This window comes from Leptosomus discolor, chromosome Z (genome assembly GCF_034619465.1).
Source record: "Leptosomus discolor isolate bLepDis1 chromosome Z, bLepDis1.hap2, whole genome shotgun sequence".
NCBI lineage: Eukaryota > Metazoa > Chordata > Aves > Leptosomiformes > Leptosomidae > Leptosomus > Leptosomus discolor.
Genome location: NC_141419.1, coordinates 49,065,867 through 49,084,434, shown reverse-complemented (window position 1 = coordinate 49,084,434; position 18,568 = coordinate 49,065,867). Strand labels below are relative to the sequence as shown.

At 46.5% G+C, this 18,568-nt stretch overlaps 1 protein-coding gene across 2 annotated transcripts in view; it reads right to left on the bottom strand.

The window, feature by feature from the left end:
* Positions 1–18,568, bottom strand: part of ABCA1 (ATP binding cassette subfamily A member 1) — an 82,099-nt gene that overhangs the window by 17,573 nt on the left and 45,958 nt on the right. For both annotated transcript variants that reach the window (XM_086480217.1, XM_086480216.1), the window contains exons 8-25: positions 16,483–16,723; positions 15,754–15,893; positions 14,945–15,061; positions 11,859–12,047; positions 10,774–10,979; positions 10,505–10,681; positions 9,696–9,918; positions 9,073–9,294; positions 8,258–8,462; positions 7,603–7,716; positions 6,962–7,133; positions 6,285–6,416; positions 5,611–5,750; positions 4,452–4,589; positions 3,691–3,911; positions 3,156–3,228; positions 2,427–2,629; positions 905–953 (exon numbers count right to left, since the gene is read on the bottom strand). In XM_086480217.1, coding sequence (XP_086336343.1) covers positions 905–953; positions 2,427–2,629; positions 3,156–3,228; positions 3,691–3,911; positions 4,452–4,589; positions 5,611–5,750; positions 6,285–6,416; positions 6,962–7,133; positions 7,603–7,716; positions 8,258–8,462; positions 9,073–9,294; positions 9,696–9,918; positions 10,505–10,681; positions 10,774–10,979; positions 11,859–12,047; positions 14,945–15,061; positions 15,754–15,893; positions 16,483–16,723 — 2,962 coding nt within the window. The remainder of the gene's footprint in view (positions 1–904; positions 954–2,426; positions 2,630–3,155; positions 3,229–3,690; positions 3,912–4,451; positions 4,590–5,610; positions 5,751–6,284; positions 6,417–6,961; positions 7,134–7,602; positions 7,717–8,257; positions 8,463–9,072; positions 9,295–9,695; positions 9,919–10,504; positions 10,682–10,773; positions 10,980–11,858; positions 12,048–14,944; positions 15,062–15,753; positions 15,894–16,482; positions 16,724–18,568) is intronic.

Here is an 18,568-nt window from a genome sequence, read left to right as displayed (position 1 = left end):
GAAAAAACAAAGCAATATCAGTTTCATTTTACAAGTCTTCCATTTGCAAACTGGGTAGCTGATCTGGAGTGACTTCATTTTACAAGTCTTCCATTTGCAAACTGGATAGCTGATCTGGAGTGACTCCAGTGTAAGTAAAACCAAGACTGTCATTCTGCAAGGGTCACATGTTTTATGGACCATTTTTTGAGTGCTGTCCTAGAAGCTTCTTCCAGTGCACTGGACCTTTTTTTTTTCCACTTAGCCACAGAAACAGTAGCCTGCTCGCACTGTAAGAAAGTTCTCACTTACTATGCATACAACTCCAAGCATGATTTGCTAGCACTAGTTTATTAGGACATGCTGGCACGAGCACTTAGGGCAGTGAGTTGCTCTCAGAAACAGAAATTCGTTCAGTCCCTACTGTGGTCTGACTCTGTCAGGAGTTTTTCCTATTCCTCAGAGTAGACAACAGTGTCAGTCAAGTAATTCACAATACACTCAAACACTAGAAAGTCTCCACTATTACAAAATAAACATGCTACCATTGAGTCAATAAAAGCTAACAGTATACAAAACCATGCATTAAGTATACTAAGAACAGCTATTTTAGGTCATTAAAAATATTAGCACAGCAGAGTTCCAGTTCCAACAGGACCTGTCACACCTTGGCATGTGTCACTATATAGCTGGACATGCTGCCATACACAAAGGTCACCCACCTGCCCAAGGCTGGTGAGACCAGGAAAGCTCCTCATTTGAGACACCCATTAGACCCTTTATTCCCCTGGGGGCCAAGCCTTGCACTGAGATTTTACTTCTGAATTATCCAGGCTTGGTCAGCCTTGTGCTGGAACAGCACAAATACCATACAAAAGCAGTCCCTGAAGTCCTCTTCAACACTGTAGGAGACAACTACACTCACCTGAGGTTTCTGCATCCACACCACTATCATCAGCCACTTTCAGGAAGATCTGAAAAGCAATGACAAGTGTCAGTGAAAATTAGAAGACGAGCGATACCATGGCGACTGCTTCAGGAGATGCCATAAGCAGACATAAGATTGACAGATGCAGCATGTTTACCCCCTGCATCATGGGGACATGGACTTTTTGGCTTCCCTCCAGCTTCCAGGAGCCAGTGTGTAACCACATACCAGCTGTTCCCCCTTTCCAATGTCAGTTCTCAGTGCATCTCAAACATAAGCTTTCCCACGTCTTGGATAAAGACTTAGTTACTAAATTTGGGGAATCCAATCTTCCTCCTAGTCTGACAGTGCCCACACTCCTGTTCCTGACTGAACAGGCACCATTGTGGACCTTGTCCCATGGACTCTCTTAAACTAGAAAACCATTTTCAAATTGCAGATAGCAGCCAAGGCCTTCACAGCTGTAGGAGGACCTAGATGGCAACCTCCATAAGGGACAACAGTACTGTTTCAGTTTCCCTGAGGTGCTGAAGCGTGTCCAGAGAAGGGCAAAGAAGCTGGTGAAGGGTCTGGAGAACAGGTCTTATGAGGAGCAGCTGAGGGAACTGGGGTTGTTTAGTTTGGAGAAGAGAAGGCTGCGGGGAGACCTTATTGCTCTCTACAACTACCTGAAAGGAGGTTCTAGTGAGGTGGGGGTCGGTCTCTTCTCCCAAGTAACTCACGATTGGATGAGAGGAAATGGCCTCAAGTTGCTCCAGGGAAGGTTTAGATCAGACATTAGGAAAAATTTCTTTACCGAAAGAGTGGTCAAACATTTGAACAGGCTGCCCAGGGAAGTGGTGGAGTCACCATCCCTGGAGGTGTTCAAAAAATATGTAGATATGGCACTTTGGGACATGGTTTACTGGGCATGGTGTTATTAGGTGAACGGTTGGACTTGATGATCTCAAAGGTCTATTCCAACCTAACAATTCTATGATTCTACTAGAAAAAAAAAAAAAGAAAGTAATTTCATGTAAACAGGGGACAAAGTGCATGACACTTGTGCGATAAAGAAAGAGAGACTTGGCAGTCGGAACACAGCCACAAGGGAAAAACCCTAAAAACATCGCCGATGAGGGCATACATCTAAGTGGTTTCTGTAAAGTATCGTCTCCAATATTGAAATGCTATATTTTCAGTTAAAGGCAGCACAAAGCATCCCTAAAAATACCTGAGGTGTTTATACAGTCATTAGAAGCCAAACTGGGGGCCAACCTTCACATGACATCACAGTGAAACGCAACTGAGTACAAAGGACCTGCCTATGCATGCCTGTACTACATTTCCGTTTTTAATGCACACTTCTATGAACACACACTTAAACAGGGCAGAAGACAATCCATTTTGGAGAGGAACACAAAGCTGTCTGTTCTACAATAAACATTTACAGGAAGAGACAAGACTCCATTTCATTCTTAATTCTGCTGTGATTCATTTTGCCTAGTTTAAGTCAAAAGACAATCTTCAGCTCACTTACCTCCTCTAGGGTGGTTTCAGAGATGCCATAGCTGGAAATGCCAAGATCTGAGAGACGGTCATCAATTTCATGGAACAGCTCCACAAAAGCTCCCTCTTTAGCAGCCTTGTATGGCAAGACATAGGTTAATTCATGGCCGATGTCCTCCACCAGTCTGGCCTCCGAAACATGTTTTGTAATGAGATTTGAAATTGCAGAGACATCTAGAAAAAACAAAAGGAAACAATAATATTCATCTTGTTACTGCTCATTATGTAGAAAGGAGAGCTCAGTCTGAAAAACTTTGCCAGAAGAAAGGGAGGGAAAATGGGACATCTCTGGAAAGCAGCTACTTTCCATGGAAAGTCTGGTTTCTTTTTATATTTAACACAAGCTTGGATGAAAGCCTAGACCCAGGCCTACCTATTCTTTTAATTTGCAGAATTTAGGAGAGCTTTTACATGCTACTGGCAGCCCTGCAAGTCACTGATGTACAGTTCCCCAGCAAACATTACATACTGCTAACAGGCCTAGGAACTATACAATCTTTGGTTATTAAATCTCAGGACAGCTTGAACCCAAAATGGTTCACTAAAGAAAAATGTTCTGATATTTACCATCTCTGTGAATTTAATAATTGTCCCAAGACTGTAGCTACACAGGGGCACAAGGTTAAGGCAGTTGTTCAAGGTCAAAGATAGGACAATGTCAGCACTGGGACTCAATCTTACACACTTTTCCAAGCCTCACCTATTGTCAGTGTGTCACTTTCATGGTCACTGCCAAGGCCAGCATCGGAACTGCTCTGGGAGACACTGTCATCCTGGTCACAAAAGAGAAGATAACCATTGTTTCCTGCTGTTTTATCAAAAAGGGGCCTACCAGATCCTACACTCTAGGTAACTCCAACCAGATGCTGCAACAGGCTGGATACTCCACAGAGGAGTCAGAAAGTAATGATGACATACTACTGCAAACGGCTGGAATAAAAGTAAAAAGGTTATAGTTATAGAAATGAGTGTCACAAAATTGTGCACTTCATCTATTCTGTATCTCTCCTATTAGCTTTGGACCACTGGCATTGAAACAAACTATAATGGAAACGTACGTCCCATGCAACAGTTTAATGAGACACGATCTGCCATAGTACCTATAAAAGCAAGTAACACTTCTTTTAAAGAATAAGAAATTTGTCTTTGAGACATTCTACCATGTAAAAACTTAGCTGCTGCGTCTCACAAGCCTATGATTCTATGAAGAAAGAATTAATGAGCAGGAAGGGTACCTTTTTCAGATAGGACACTGTGCTGCTGCTGTTTCGGCAGGAGCTCAGAGAGGAATCCACATCCTTCTTGACCAGAGTCAAATAATAGCCTGTTCCCAGCTGGTTCTTCAGGAAAAGAGAAGAGCCAACACAGCAGAGCTTGCCATGAGAAATGATGGCGATCCGGTCCCCCAGAATGTCTGCCTCATCCATGTGGTGCGTGGAGAGAATGATAGTGCGGCCTGGAAGAAAGCAAAAGAAGACACTGCTGGTAAGTCAATGAAGCCAAAGACACAATCATCTGGATCTTGCCATAAAATTGGATGGGAGGTTCATGCCACAACTCCAGGCTCCTTTGAACAAGGCTACCAGTACGGAAAAGGTTCGCAGCTGTGGTCATGGGTTCACCCTCCCCACTCTCTGTGGACTCTTATCTGCAGAGACCCTTACCAGCAAAGGCAGGTTTATTTCACATCAGCAAGGCTGGTTACATAGAGCAGAACAGGAGACTGCTGCACACCAAGGGTAAATTTCTGACTTTAACTGCCCTCACAACCCAGTGAGTAACTTCGTTCATGAGCTTGGGCATGAATAGGATGAGAAAGGAGGACAGATCAGAGATCTGAACATTTTTGTCCTGCATGCTCTTTGTTCCTTCTTTGGTGCAGGCAGCAATAGATTTGCAAAGATACGTTGCTATTTTGAGAAGAGTCATGAATCATATTGATTTTCTTTTGCTTTCCATGATATGTTCATTAGGAGTAGACAAAAAGACCACGTACCTTGCCGATACTTCAGGAGCAATTCCCATATTCCTCTGCGAGAATAAGGATCCACCCCAGCTGTAGGCTCATCCAGAATGACAACCTTGGAGCCACCAACAAAGGCTAAGGCAACCGAGAGCTTCCTCTGCATGCCACCTAACAGGCACAAGAAGAAAGCTATTCAGGCTGATGCAGTGATGAGGGGAATAGCAATAGTTGCAGCACAGTCGATAACAAACTCTTCGAGAGAAAGCAGAATTGCATACTGAGAAGATCAAGCACTGCTAATGCTTCAGGGTCCCATCACCTTCAAGACAGGGGATAATTCATCTAGATGGTCTTCCCTCAGTGGAGTCCAACTCTTCTCCTACTGCAGGAAATCACACTTTGCAAGCCCTTCCATAAGTGAATCATACCACCGCAACATCAGCAGTAGCAAGTCACCAGCTTGGAGGCCTAACCATATCTGAGGATCTGGAGCACAGGTCTGCTGCAGAAATTGGTCCCCAAGAGACACCCCTCCTCTGGAAATGTGCCAGCAGCAGCAGCAAGGAATTGTACTACACTCTTCAGTACTAAAGCCAACCTATGGCCATCTGCTCTCCCTTCTCAAGGTCAAATCCGTAGTCTGCCCTGATAGTTGAGTCAGAGACAAAGGAGTCTCAGTCCCTCAACTATCTGGTACAGACTGATACAAGAGTCCTGCTGCTCCTGAACAAAGGGGAAAGATTCCTGGAGGCCAACTGAAGCAGAAGTCGGCACAAGAAATGCACATAAGGTTCACCAAACTGCAAGGGACTTGGAGATTATAGTCTGAGCCACTCTCACCTAAACCCATAAAACTCAAACATATTAGCAAGCATTTGGAGAATATATACCACATGTTGCTGGACTATGTTGTGATGGAAACAAGTAAAAAATACTCAGAGAAAGTGAGTGACGTATTAGGGCCATTAGATAGCATAACATAACATAACATAACGTAAGTGTTAAATTTACTAAGATATAGTGATTAGGTACTTAACAAATAACTGACTTTCTCAAGTGCTCAATTGTGTGATAGTCTGTATTTAATTGGAGGATCCAACCAATGTCCACGATGCAATCCCTGTGAAACCCAAGAGATTTTTTCTGTGGCTGAGGATGCAGCTGAGAAATGTAAAAAAATTGAACCGACCAGAGAGTTTGCTTGTCCTCGCTTTCAGTTTGTGAGGCAAACCGACATCTATTGCCATCTGCTCCATCTCCTCTTTCACCTTCTTTTCCGGTAGCCCTTTGAGCCGAGCGTAGAACCAGATGTGCTCCTCCACAGTCAGCCTAGGGAACAGAAGCAGGCTCAGGGCACAGCTCAAAGCACCGTGCTGGGATTATCCCTTGCGTTAGCATTACAGCAGGCATGCTTGTTTGCTCTGGAAAACATCTTTTAAGATCAAGGTTTCAGGAATGAACTACAGACTGGGTGTGCTCAGCTTGGGCCCAATTTCAGGGTGTGGCTATTCAGCACCAATGTAAATAATCCTCCTTTAAGAATGCTGACATACTGACAGAGTACGCCAAGCATTCCAAATCACCAGGCACTGCTGAAACATTTTGCCTAGTTAAGTTTAATGACGTAGATTTCTTTAAAGGGACACGAAAGATGAAAATTTAGACTCTTGCTGATAATTCACAGGCACATATGAACAGGCTAATAAGCAGAATATCCCGGTACCAATCTCATACCACTCCAGTCTCACACCATGCACACAGATAAAGATAAGACTGTCCTAGCTGAAAGCACACTACCGTCTCCTAAAGAACCCAAACATCTGTTTGGTAACACCAGTCCTGTGTCTCACAAATGCTACTCACAAGTCAAACAGCACGTTGTGTTGTGGACAGACACCCAGGTTCTGTCTGATGGTGCTGAGCTCAGAGCGGATATCTTTGCCCAGGATGAAGGCTGTACCCGAGGTTGGGGGGAACAAGCCAGTCAAGATGGACCTGAAGGACAAACACAACAGATAAGCAGGTTCCACCACTAGGAAATGGCTGCTGCACAGGCCAGGATGGATGAGTGAAGAGTGGGTGGAAGCCCTGGGGAACTGGGAAAGTAGTCTGAGAAATGTCTCACTAATGGATTAAGAAAATGATCTCCAATGGTTTTAACAATGATCAAAGCACACTCACATGACTCTGCTTGAAGGAAATATTTTCTCCTCTACAAGCTTCTCATTTTTTCAGTCCCAACTTGTTCCCTTACACTGGTAAATCAGAATCACATATAGTATTTCTAAAAAATGCTGCCAGCAGATTCATATGGCACAGCCTCAACCTGAATTACCTCTGGTTTCAGTCCCCTGTATCTGTGCATCTTCTGAGGCAGCTGCACAACCAGGGTAAATCAGCAGAGCTCCACTGAATTCAGTGCAGCACCCTGGTCTGCACTACCTTGCACATTGCAGTTGCACAGCTACCTCTACCATACTGATAGGAACCACAATATTCAGTCGCTTCCCCCACTGCCTTAAAGCATTATTTGCTCTTACATGGTAGTGGTCTTCCCTGCTCCATTATGTCCCAGAAAGGAGGTGATTTGTCCCTCATAGAAGTTCAGTGTGAGACCATCTACAGCAACTTTCTTTCCGTCACGATAAACCTTGACCAGGTTCTGGATGGAAACACCAAGGCTCAGATGCACAGGCTCTTCCTCCTTGCAGACTGGAAGAAAACAGAGCAAAGCAGAAAGAGATATGATAGGTTTTAACAGCAACCATGTGTGAGTTCTAACAAACACCGCATTCCCCCAAGTCTGTGGAAATCCAAGGAGAAATGAGCTATATGAAGAACTGACCACATTTCTTCCTCAGAGACAGGAACCTTCCACAGAAGTTGTCCTTTAGCTCTTTCTACTGGGCTCATCTGGGAGCTGGAGATCTCCAGGGTCACCAGGATCAACAAAAATGTGAAGAACTCTCAACTCCATGAGTCTGGAGTACCCACATGCACTCAAGCGAGCAAAGTACCTTGGGTTTATCAGGATACACCTACACGATCAGCATACCCAAACTGTGATAACAAAGGAATGACAGATTTCACTTTAGCCATGCCAGTCCTGCTGTCTTGGACTCTCCTTTCAAAAAGGCAGACTTTAACACTTCATTGCAAAGACTCTGTGTCCAGCACTTACCTTCCGAGGGCCCCTTCTGATCAGGATGGAGGTGTTGCCTGTTCTGTGGTTCTTCACCAAACCAATAGGACTTTGTGAAAGGGAAGTACCAGGGCCTGGGAATCCCATACTGGCCTAAAGAAAAAAAGCATTACGTGAGCCTCACTGCATCTGTCCCTTTTCTTATATTAGCTTTCAGGACAAAAAGTACTCCACCCCAATAAGCCTCCAGGTTAGGCAGGACTAAGAAGAGATCTTTTTGATGAAGAATGCCAGACTTTGGGGGTAAGAGACACCTCTCTCCCCAAAGTTCACTTTAGGGTTAAATGCCCTGTGCTGGAAGGTGCTAAGCAGCCACATGTGGTGCTGATACTCTCAGCTCCTCCCCTGCAGCAGGGTCTATGGACTTAACAGTTCAGAGAAGGGAACAGCTAAAGTGCAGCAAAGCTTCTGGGACTAGCTCAGCCACTGCTACAATGGGGCACAGCCTCTGCTGTGCAACAGTCACTGCTATTAGCAGCAACAACCTTACTATGATGCTGGTCTGGTTTTCCTCCAAGACCTTTCTGCAGCTCTGCTTAAAAATGGGCCCAGTTTGCACCTTAGCAAATGAATAGGGTGAAAAGATCTATTTGAAAGTGTAAAGACATGATCCTCCCTCATAAGCAGACCTCACCTGGGAAGACAGACTCAATGTACCAGGTCATGACCCCATATACGAAGGTGTCAAACAACATCATGACAGCAGACGTGGTGATGCTAAAGCCGTCTTCTTCCAATGGACTCTCAAAGAAGTTGTCCCACTGAACACCAACTCCCTGCTCCTCAAACAGTGCAAAGTACTCACAACCAAAGCCAAACGCTACTGGAGACAGCAGACTCTGCAAATAGGAGGTATGCACACGCATTATTTTTTCGCAACTGCTCTCCAACTGGACAACTCAGCTCTAGCACGAGGCTAAGGGACATGGTCCAGAAGCCTTGTAAGAAAAGTCAAAGGTCCAAGGAGTGTGACCGCATTTACAGAGAGGGAGTGGCAGAATCAGTCTTGGTTCCAGCAAGCATGCAAGGCCTGAAGGCTCTGCTGGACCACCACCCAGAATTGTTTGTTTCCCTATTTTTTTCCCTTGCTCTTTGGACTTTTATGCGAGGGAAGAGATCACACAGGTAAGAAGCGCTGTGCAGAGGAAATGTAGCCAGTTCCTTCAGCCTGCATTTTTGGTGGTACAGCATCAGAGCATACAGAGATTAAGGCAGCCTAGTCTAGCTGAATCACTTCTACTACCAAAGCCAACAAAACCATCCCAGCAGCTCTTAGCAGGTTCAGTCAACCTCTTCACCAAGCCCAGCCCTCCCTTTTATACTGGAAAATCATCCTCCCATTGCCACCCCCCCACTCTGTTACCAATGTCCAGCTATGTCCAGCTAGAGAGCTGCTGAGTACCATAGTGGTGGAGGCCCAGTACCTAGGACAGTTTCCTCGAGACTCACCGCAAAGATCTTGAGTGAGAAGCTGACATAGTCCTGCCAAGCAACACATAGGACATAAGGCAGGTACAGCGTGAAATAGACGATGCCGCCACAGGCTGCTGCCAGGTTGGCCCTGGAGAACACGGTGCTGATGAGGAAGCACTGGAGGATGGTCACAACACCGAAGATCGACAGGAAAACAAACACCACGCTAGGGTCGCTGTAAGGCAGCAGATTCCCCATCTGGCAGGAGAACAGGCACATCAGGCTTTGAAAGAGCTCTCCAAGGTGGCTCTAGTACAAGCAGGTCTGCAGAGCTGCTGCTCAGGGTTTAGGGGGGTTGGGGCTGGGCTTGCTGCAATTTGCACCACAGCCTTCCCAGAATTGGGGCAGTATCAGAGGCACCTTTTCAAGAGCAGTGAATCTTTCAAAAGCATAGCCCCTCTTCCTGTTTTCAGCCACTTAGCCCTGTTTTGTTCCAAAACCCTGTTCCCAAAAGGTTGCTGGTCAACCCACACTAACAGACTAACTAACTGCTAACTAACTCTGCACTAACTGTTCTCCAGTGTGCCAGTGCACACCGCTGCTTAGCAGGCTCTCAAGGCTCTAGATTCTGCTGTCACAGACCAAACCAGTCAACTCACCTTAAGGATCAGCACCAGTAGGCCTGCACTCATCAGGAGAGGGATGAGGCTGCTAATGAACCAGCTTAGCCAAAGGATGCCATTGTCAAGTCCCATAATCCTCATCGTCTCCTTCAGCCGGGCTTCCTTCTCATACACAATGCCCTTAATTATCACAGCCACAGAGTAGATCCAGGCTAGAGTCATGAAGAGAGGCATGGAACGGCTCATGACACGCAGAAATCTGAGAGAAGGAAGGAAAGCGCCCAGAAGAACAGAGTGAGAAACTTCACTGCAAATTCAAGGGCTCGCAGAGCATGGTGACAGCTAAGGCTTCACTGCACAAAGCAGCTGATGTGCAGAGCATGACACAGGATCAGTGTCTCACCATGAGGTGAGGCTGATGGGTCTAGAGGACATCATCAGCCTGGAATGGGAGCTGGAGTTGCAACTGCCACTCAGTGGAAGATGGGTGCAAAGACCTGCCTTTCCTGGGGCCTGCTCTCAACTGTCCTCCCATGCCCAGGTCTCTGCTTTTTTCCCACTGCTATTTTTGCCTGTATCAGGTTTAGGAACACGGTCACTTCACAGGAATGTACTCTGCATGTGAAACTCCAGTACAGACAGCCCTTCTCCTGGGAAGCACTCTGCAAGTGATTACATATTCTAAATCCTCCATGCAGGTGCCCCAATTCCAGGGATTAGGAACACTAAGGAGATTGCTCTCCCACTGACAGCAGGGACATAAACCATGCCTGAGGAGTAACAAAAGCTCATGCCTCCCAAGTCACAATCCTCCTGGGAGCTTCCAAAGCAGCCTGCATACATACATGTCATCCACATAACATGGGTAGGGCATCTGCTGCACATAAACTCCTGTCTTCTTCTCTGTGCCTGTCTGCACCCTGATGATGGCCTGTTCCACCACATCCTGCAGGTAGGCAAAACCTCCCCAAACATAACGCATGTCCTCAAAGGGGTCAGCACGGGGACCAGGATCCCAGTACCTGCACCGAGGGAACAAGACCCTTCCATTAGAAATCTTCATTACCACATCTCCCATAAGAAACTGTTCATAAGGCAGGATGTCAGGACCCACCCGTCCTTGATCTTGTTGGTCCTTTCCACATTATCAATGTCCATGCGTATCTTGTATTTCACATGTTGAGGGAGCTCTACGCTGCTAGGAGCTATTTCAGTGAAGACTATGCCAGCCCAGAACCTCCTTTCATCCAGAAGCTCCAAGGATTTGTTTATAAGCCGGACTTCTGTGGCCACAGGCTCCAGTTTGTCCAAGTTGACACACTGCATAGGGACAGATTTGGAAGCGTTTATGTGATAAGTTACCAAAACAGAATGTAAACGCTGTTTACACTCAGAAGGGAGGAGAAAGGAGAACTCTGCAATGGTAATGCCATGCCCAAGAAAACGCAGCACTAGACTACTTTGCAATGGCTCTAACAGCCCAGCAAGTTGCTAGAGATGTCACTTTTTCCTGCTTGATGGTCAACTGCCAGTCAAATATGTATCACTGAGAAATACCCCAGCAAAGATATTTTCTGGACAAGAGATTAGGTACCATTACAGTACTAACTACAGGATCCCATCCAAGCACCAATTCCCATGGATATTCTTATTTTCTTCATTACCAATAAACCAGGTCTGAATAAGAGCCTCTAAAAATCAGTGGAGACACTCGAAGGCTTTGGACCACGCCCCTGATAGGACAAGGCCTGTTTCTGTTTGCATCCATCTACCAAGATGATCAAGTAACAAGTAGAAAAAAACTTCAGGATTTACAGTCTTCCTCAGTTTAAGGCAGCTGCTAGCTTCACCGCAGTCCCCAGCTAAAACCTCAGATCAAAATATGAGCTGTCATACTGCTGAAGCAAGCAGCAGCTCTCACTTGCCCAATAACATCAGGGTGGGAAACTACATGCAGCAATGGCCAAAACACAAGCTTCAAGAACAAGGCCTACAATTAGGTTCCTACAACTATATTTAGGCACCTGAATAAATGATATTTTCTAACATGCTGTGCACTCAGCCCCCCTAAAGCCTGGTCATTTACAGAAAAAAGATGGAAGAACATCCATCTTCCCTTTCCAGGAACGCCCCACCACGCGAACGGAGACCAAGCTGCTGCCCTCCTACAGCTCCTTGCCCACACTAGCAGGATCTCACCTCCATGAAGCGGGAGATGGTCTGGATAGCCCGGTCTGTCTCATTGAAGGCGTCCACCCAGGTATACACTGAGCCATTGGCTCTCTCAAAGTCCTCTGGATGGTTTGACAGGAAATGAGCAACATCCTCCACCGTCCAGTTGGAAGCTGGCAAGTGCAGGTCCCAGAGACTTTTGCCTTTCAGCAGCGTCTGCAGATATTTTGTTTTCAAAACAGAATCAGTTGTTGAGAATTCATGTTAGACCTCCTCTCTCATCATGAAAACACCTTTTTAAAAGGTGCAGGGAGAGGCCCTCTGCCATATGAGAAGATCAGCGTGGTGGGGTCCTTCCTCTTACCCTCCCATTGCAAAAGATGGGTTGCTCTGCAGGCCGGCTGGCTGCCTCCATGTCCTGCCACCCCTCTCCCAAGGAGAGGGCAGCAGAGAGCCACGCACAGCTCTGCACCCCACACATGCAAACCAGGTCTTGCACCAGCAAAGCAGGGAAGAGGGAGATATGTGTTCAGGAGAAACATTCGGCTGATGGTGTTTGCCGAGCCCTGCCCACCTCTCCCGAACAAACCTCTGATTCCAGGTTCGGAAGGAGAGGGGCTGGCACATGGCTGGAGGCTGAACTGTCACAGTGCTGCGCGGAAACACCAGCACCAGAGGCTAGGTGGCTCTTACTTCTTTGTTATTGCACCATTAGGGCTGGCTGAAGCAGCCCTGTGCAGCCACGAGTCCTGCCTCTCTCTTCTCTCTGGGAGACTGCTTTTTTCCACCTAGTTTAACTGCTAGCTTTCTGAGGATGGGGTATTGCCCCACTATGTGTACGCATAACGCCCCACACAAGTGCAGTCCAGGTAGAAACACCTGGCATTGAAGCAGAAACCAGTCCTCTGGGCAGACAATATAAGGGCAGGCAGGAGGGGAGTATTAATTGCGAAGGACACGGTCGAACTTCAGTAGAGGAGAGAAATAAAAAAAGCCTGCACAAGAGAGAAAACTGTGAAAATCCTAACCAATAAAAATAGGAAATTAGTTTTCTGACATAACAAAGAATGAAGCAGAGAGGTGAGGAGCTTCCCTATGCCCTGCTGTTACCAGCAAACCATAAAGTAATGGGTCCCACAGTTACAAAAACAGCATCATGAACTGGGAAAACGGAACAGGCCAAGATGGCAAAGCAGAATATGCAAAAGGGAAATCTGAGCAAACAGGGATCATCTGCGCTTCACTCTCTTCACATTTGGTCTCCCAAGGTTCGCTTGCGCCACCACCCCCAGCAGGAAGGGCACCATGCCTGCAGTGAAGGGGCTCAGTTTCATCATATTCAGTGTCAACGTTAAAGCTCCTTAACTCCAGGGGCATTTGTTGTCCTCCCTGAAGCTACCAGCCACATTAGCATCAAGCTGGAAGTGTCAGAGATGGTGAAGCAAAGCATTTCCTTCTCCTTCGGCACAAGGCAATATGCCAAACGGATTGCACAGCCCAGAAAGTTGGGAGATGATGACCTAGAGCATGGCAGCCTCAGCGGCTACCAAACAGTAAAGGACCAACCTCCTCCTTGAAAGCAGCCACAAACGCAATTCCATGTTTCAGCCTGTTCATGTACAAGTGATCTGTCCTGCACCTCTAAACTGAATGGCATGATGCCAGGAGCTGCCCAGGCATTGACAGTGAAGTACTCCTGCTTGAGTGAACTGCAACAGGTGACAACAAACCAACCCCTGCCACTGTGCCAATATAGAGGATACCAGACTGCTGGGAAGATCAAGAATTAACTACCAGTGTCGGAAGGGTTAACAACAAGTATAAAATACAAAACCAGAAAAGCCCGGGGCTCATTTAAAAGAAAATAAATGCAGCAACATTCACTTTTCAAAGGACACAACTGCAAAGCAATATCCAAACACTGACTTTCTGTCTGCACTCTCTGCAGCAAACAGTTCAATTTACAGTTGGTGGCCCCAATTCTCACCTCCCTGATGCTAACATCTATGGAATTAACTTTGATAAAGCCAGAGGCACAGGAGTGATGAAAATGATGTAACTGACCCTCTAGTATGTCATGTTGATGGGGAAGTGCAATATGGCAGGTCAGAGAGTATTCAGCACAGCATTACATTGGGATAAACAAAGAATGAACTTCCAAGGCTTAAAAGACCTGGGGAGGTCTCTATAGAACAGTTGCACTATGACACTCAATCAGCTGCCTTGCAGAGACAGCAGGAAAAGCTACTCTGCAACTGCTTCTCTGTTGCTAGATCCCAGTTTTGCATCACTGTGCTTCCAAAGACATCAGCATGGGGTGCAAAGATGCATTCCTCAGAGCCGTACCTGAGGGAAGCCACTTAAGCAGACAATGCCCCAGTAATGCAGGTCTAACACCTGGCATAACGCTTTAGGGAGACAAGAGGCTAGCAGAAAGTGTGTCAAATCCAAACAAGACTCCCAGACTTCATGGTCTAGTCTGCATGGCACACTATGAAGCCATCAGCCATAGTGATGTTTGTTACTCTCCCATAAGGACCCAAATATTACTAAATAAACCATACCATGCAACTCCAAATTAAATTTTTACAAGATCTGTGCCAGATTATTGCCAGGCATCTAGGTTCAGCTCTAGCACGATAACCATTCAATTCCTACTGTACCCAATGGGGCCTGAGGCCACCTGGCACCTTCTAGGATCTGATCTAGGTACATGACCTCTCACTTTGCTATCATGAGAGCACTGTTACAGAGAAATGCACAGCACAGGAAGCTGAAGATGTCACCAACCCCACAGGTCCCCAGTTTAGAAAAATACCTCAAGCCAGACACTCACAGCACATTGGGCAACACTGCAGAAGAAACATTCCATTTCCCTGCAGAGGCAGATTAGAAACCAGTGTTAAACACGCACTACTCCTGTTTGCAGCAGGTTGTTACATGAAGAAAGGAATGCGAAGCATAATGCAAGACTGGTACAATCACAATGTGTTTCAAGAAGGGGTCTCATCCACACTATTTATCTGCCCAGCTCAGCACTGAAGCACCATCTAAAATAAGTATTTCACCACTTATTGCAACAGTGGTGGTTCTGGCAAGGACAGCGTACTGACCCGAATGAGATCCATTTCCTGACTACTTTCCATAAACGTCCAAATCTTCGGGCTTATCTCCTCCCACATCCCCCCAAGGTCACGAAACACACCCAGCTCCTGGAACGTCCTGTTCACCTGTCAAAGAGGAGAGGAAGGTTACTTGCAAAAGCTGGCAGAGATCCACTGCAGGCTGAGAGGAGGCATTGACCTGTCAAGCAAAGTACTGAGTGTTGCTTATATTCAACCAGCAGCTCAGCTTCTGCAAGAACCAGAGTCGGGAAAATCAAATGCACTTCAAAGGAAAACAACAACAAGGAGTATGGATGCCTGTGGCCGAGTACTGCCTTTCAAGGCTTGGTGGAGAATGACTCTGCCTTTGAGATGAAGGACACACAGAGGCAGCCCCTCCCAATATGCTAGAAGCGTCTTGCTGAGGTAGCTTGGGGAATTAGTGAGCACATTAGGTAAACCACAAATGGAAATGATTAAGGATCCACTGACCAGCCTGCAGTGGAGAAGAAGGACACCTGAAGGCTTATCAAGGTCTTCCCCACTCCTATATCCCACATCAGAGATGCAAAGCCTGTGTATAACCAGAAGGCAGCACCAGTAAAGCTTCCAGACAAGTCTAGAAAAAGAGTTCAGCCTGGCCTTTTCTCCCTGAGCCTTCAACTGCAAGCACACGGGAGATGAGAGACTAGGGAGGGTGTGCTTTGCAGGCAATCCTTTCTAAGCTTGTATCTGGGCCAATTTAACAGAGAGAAGCTAAGCTGCACAGCCAGAGGACATGTTTCATTGTACATATCAGAAGACAGGGCTAGATTTACCTCAGTCATGACCTTCCTTATCGCTGGTGTGTCTGGAGTGTACAAGATCTTCCCAATCAGCAAAGGTTTCAAAGCCCTCCAGATAATCCTGGAAAGCGGGCTGGATTCCAGGTTCTTCATCAGCTCATTGCAGTAGGGTGCTGAGGAGGAGAGGACAAGGGGGAGTGGCTCAACAGCTAGCTCAGTGACAACTGCAGAAGGCACATGCCCCACTTGTGCGGGCTTCAAGGACAGTCACAGCTGAAAGCACAACATTTGTCATACAACAAAAACTCTCCTCTGCTGCAAAGCTACACAAAAAGCCCCTCCACAAAAAGCCTCTGTGGTCTGCCCAGCAAACAGACCACGCAGCTAGCCTCCAGCATTAATAGCCACACTGCTAGTTCTGCACCACTCCCACAACCCTGCTGCATGGCACAAGCAAAATCTGCCCAGAAAAGGCCGGATTTCCAAAGGCTGCACGTGACTGTGCTCCCTCTCCAGTGAAGGAGGTCCACTGCACAGCTTTCTGCAGAATCCACACAAGGCCCTCGGGAATCCCTTGCATGTTGATATCCTCACTGGCCTTAAGGGCATGTGCAGGAAGAGGCATGTGCATGCCTTTCTGAAACACTGGAAAATATGCTGTCCCTCAGGAACACCTGCTTTCATCTATGGAAATCTGGGAAACACTAGCGATTACAGCCACGAAGTAGATGGGACCTCAGGCCACGCCAGGGTTACACTTACTTGTGGAGTTATCATAGAAGTTAGTCACATCGTCTTCAGTGCTGTTGCCTCCAAATAGTGCTTTGTAATTGTTATCTTCATACCAGTTGAGGGATTTAATTTTGAGCCCTCCACCTTCAGGATGGCCGCACACAATGCGCGACACAGCCTGGTAGATCTGTGTAGAGGAGTTTGAGGCATTCACATTGGTCAGGAACATCACCTCTTGCCTCATGTCACTCCAGCTCTTCATGGTCAGCAACTGGAGGGGGAGGTGGGAGGAGAGAGTGGAAGCAGGGATAGGAAAAGGATTAGCAAAAGGAGATGTTGCCATTTTCCTTCAAATCACACATCTATTTTTGAAGAGATGAGAATCCCCTCGAACACAACATCAACAGGGAAAGCACATTTCCCCCCACCACAGTGGGAGAACACAGAGCAAAGTCTCTTCTGTGCATGCACAAGGAACATGTCCATGCCAAGCTCTTTACTCTTAAGTTTCTCCTCCAGTGCTGCGGGTGATTTCTGCCCTCCCCTGCCCTCTCACGTGGAAGCTGCTTCTCCCAGTTGCACAACAGCTCACATTCCAGTGGAGCCCCCTCATGCTGGGTGGAGTGGGGTGCACTGAGTCAGAAGAGGGAGTAAGGAAAAACAAGAAGTGAGTGCAGCTCATGGGACACAGGCTTGATGAGCTGCAGACCCCAATAGTGTCACCTGGCACAATTCCACCAAGGTCACAAACCTCCACTGATTTACACCAGGCAGCCAGATCGACGTCCTAGATAGGTATCGTTTGTCCCTGCCCCAGCACCTTCCTGGCCTGTTGTCAAGAGCATTCCCAGAAAACTCTTGAAAACAAGCCCAGATGCAACCTGGAGCCTGATCACAGCATGAGCCACAGCAAGGACCCTTCTCCTGCCCAGCTGGCCTGACACCAGGCTTGACCTGACAACACACAACTGGTCAGGACAATTGGTACCTCCAGACTCATTTGTCTGGCATAAGCATCAACCTCCAATATATCATGAACAGAAGTACTAGGCGCTCAGCCTCAGACACTCACTGCATTAATGTTGCTGTACTCAGAGGCATGCGCAAGCTCACCACAACAGAAAAAGCAATGCACCTCCATGAGCACTGGTTTCATGATACATTCAAGCATCGCTCTCAGACTCCCTGTCTGGAGATGTAAGAACAGCAGCAGAGGTGTGTCCATACAGACTAGAAGCCGATTTATCTCCATAATCTCTGTGATGGTGACAATAAGTGGATGCTGGGAAAAAATAAGGCAAGGGAAAGACTGTAGGATACTTCCCTCAAGTAACCTTCCAGCTTCCATTTATTTTCAGCTCAGGCAACTTCTTTTCCTAACTCTCAATGAATTTCTTCCATGGTAGAGTCCTAGAGTTTTGAAGATTCGCAAGTATTTAACATTGAACATGGCACTAGAAAGAACCTCCTATCCCCTGTTCTTAACTTGCCTATGTTTAGCTCCATTTGGTGCCATGTTTTTTGCACTGGAAGAGACAGTGAACATTCAATAACCATCTCTCTTTTTTTGGGCCATTCAACTCTATAGGCCTCTGTAATATTCCCAACTCATCTCTTTTTCAAGCTGACAAGTCCCAGTCTACTCATTGTTCCCTGTGTGAAAGTCATTCCACTTCTAGATGTCCTAATTGCTCTTCTGTCAACTTTTTCCAGTTCTGCTATCCAAGGGCCTAGGTCTGTATTCCAAATCGAACAGGAAGGCAATCCATGGTTTTATATAGCGTCATGGGAGTATCTTACTGGTTCTCCATCTCTTTTTAAATCTTCTCTAGCATTTGATCTGATTTCTTGACTGCTACTGAAATACTAGGTGACACTAAGCTGGGCGTTCTTGCTGTGCTGCCCAAAACAAGTAACATGCACTAATAAGGGCAAGCTGAGCTGCTGAGACACGTATTTGTAACTGCTTATCAGCTGCGTCTCAGAAACAACTTCTGATGCCATGATCTAACTGCACTGTTTTCAGAGACGACAACGGAGTCAATCAGAGACCATGTGCCCATTTTGTTCACTATGTATTGGTTTTGTCACCTTTGTTTAAATAAAATGCAGATAA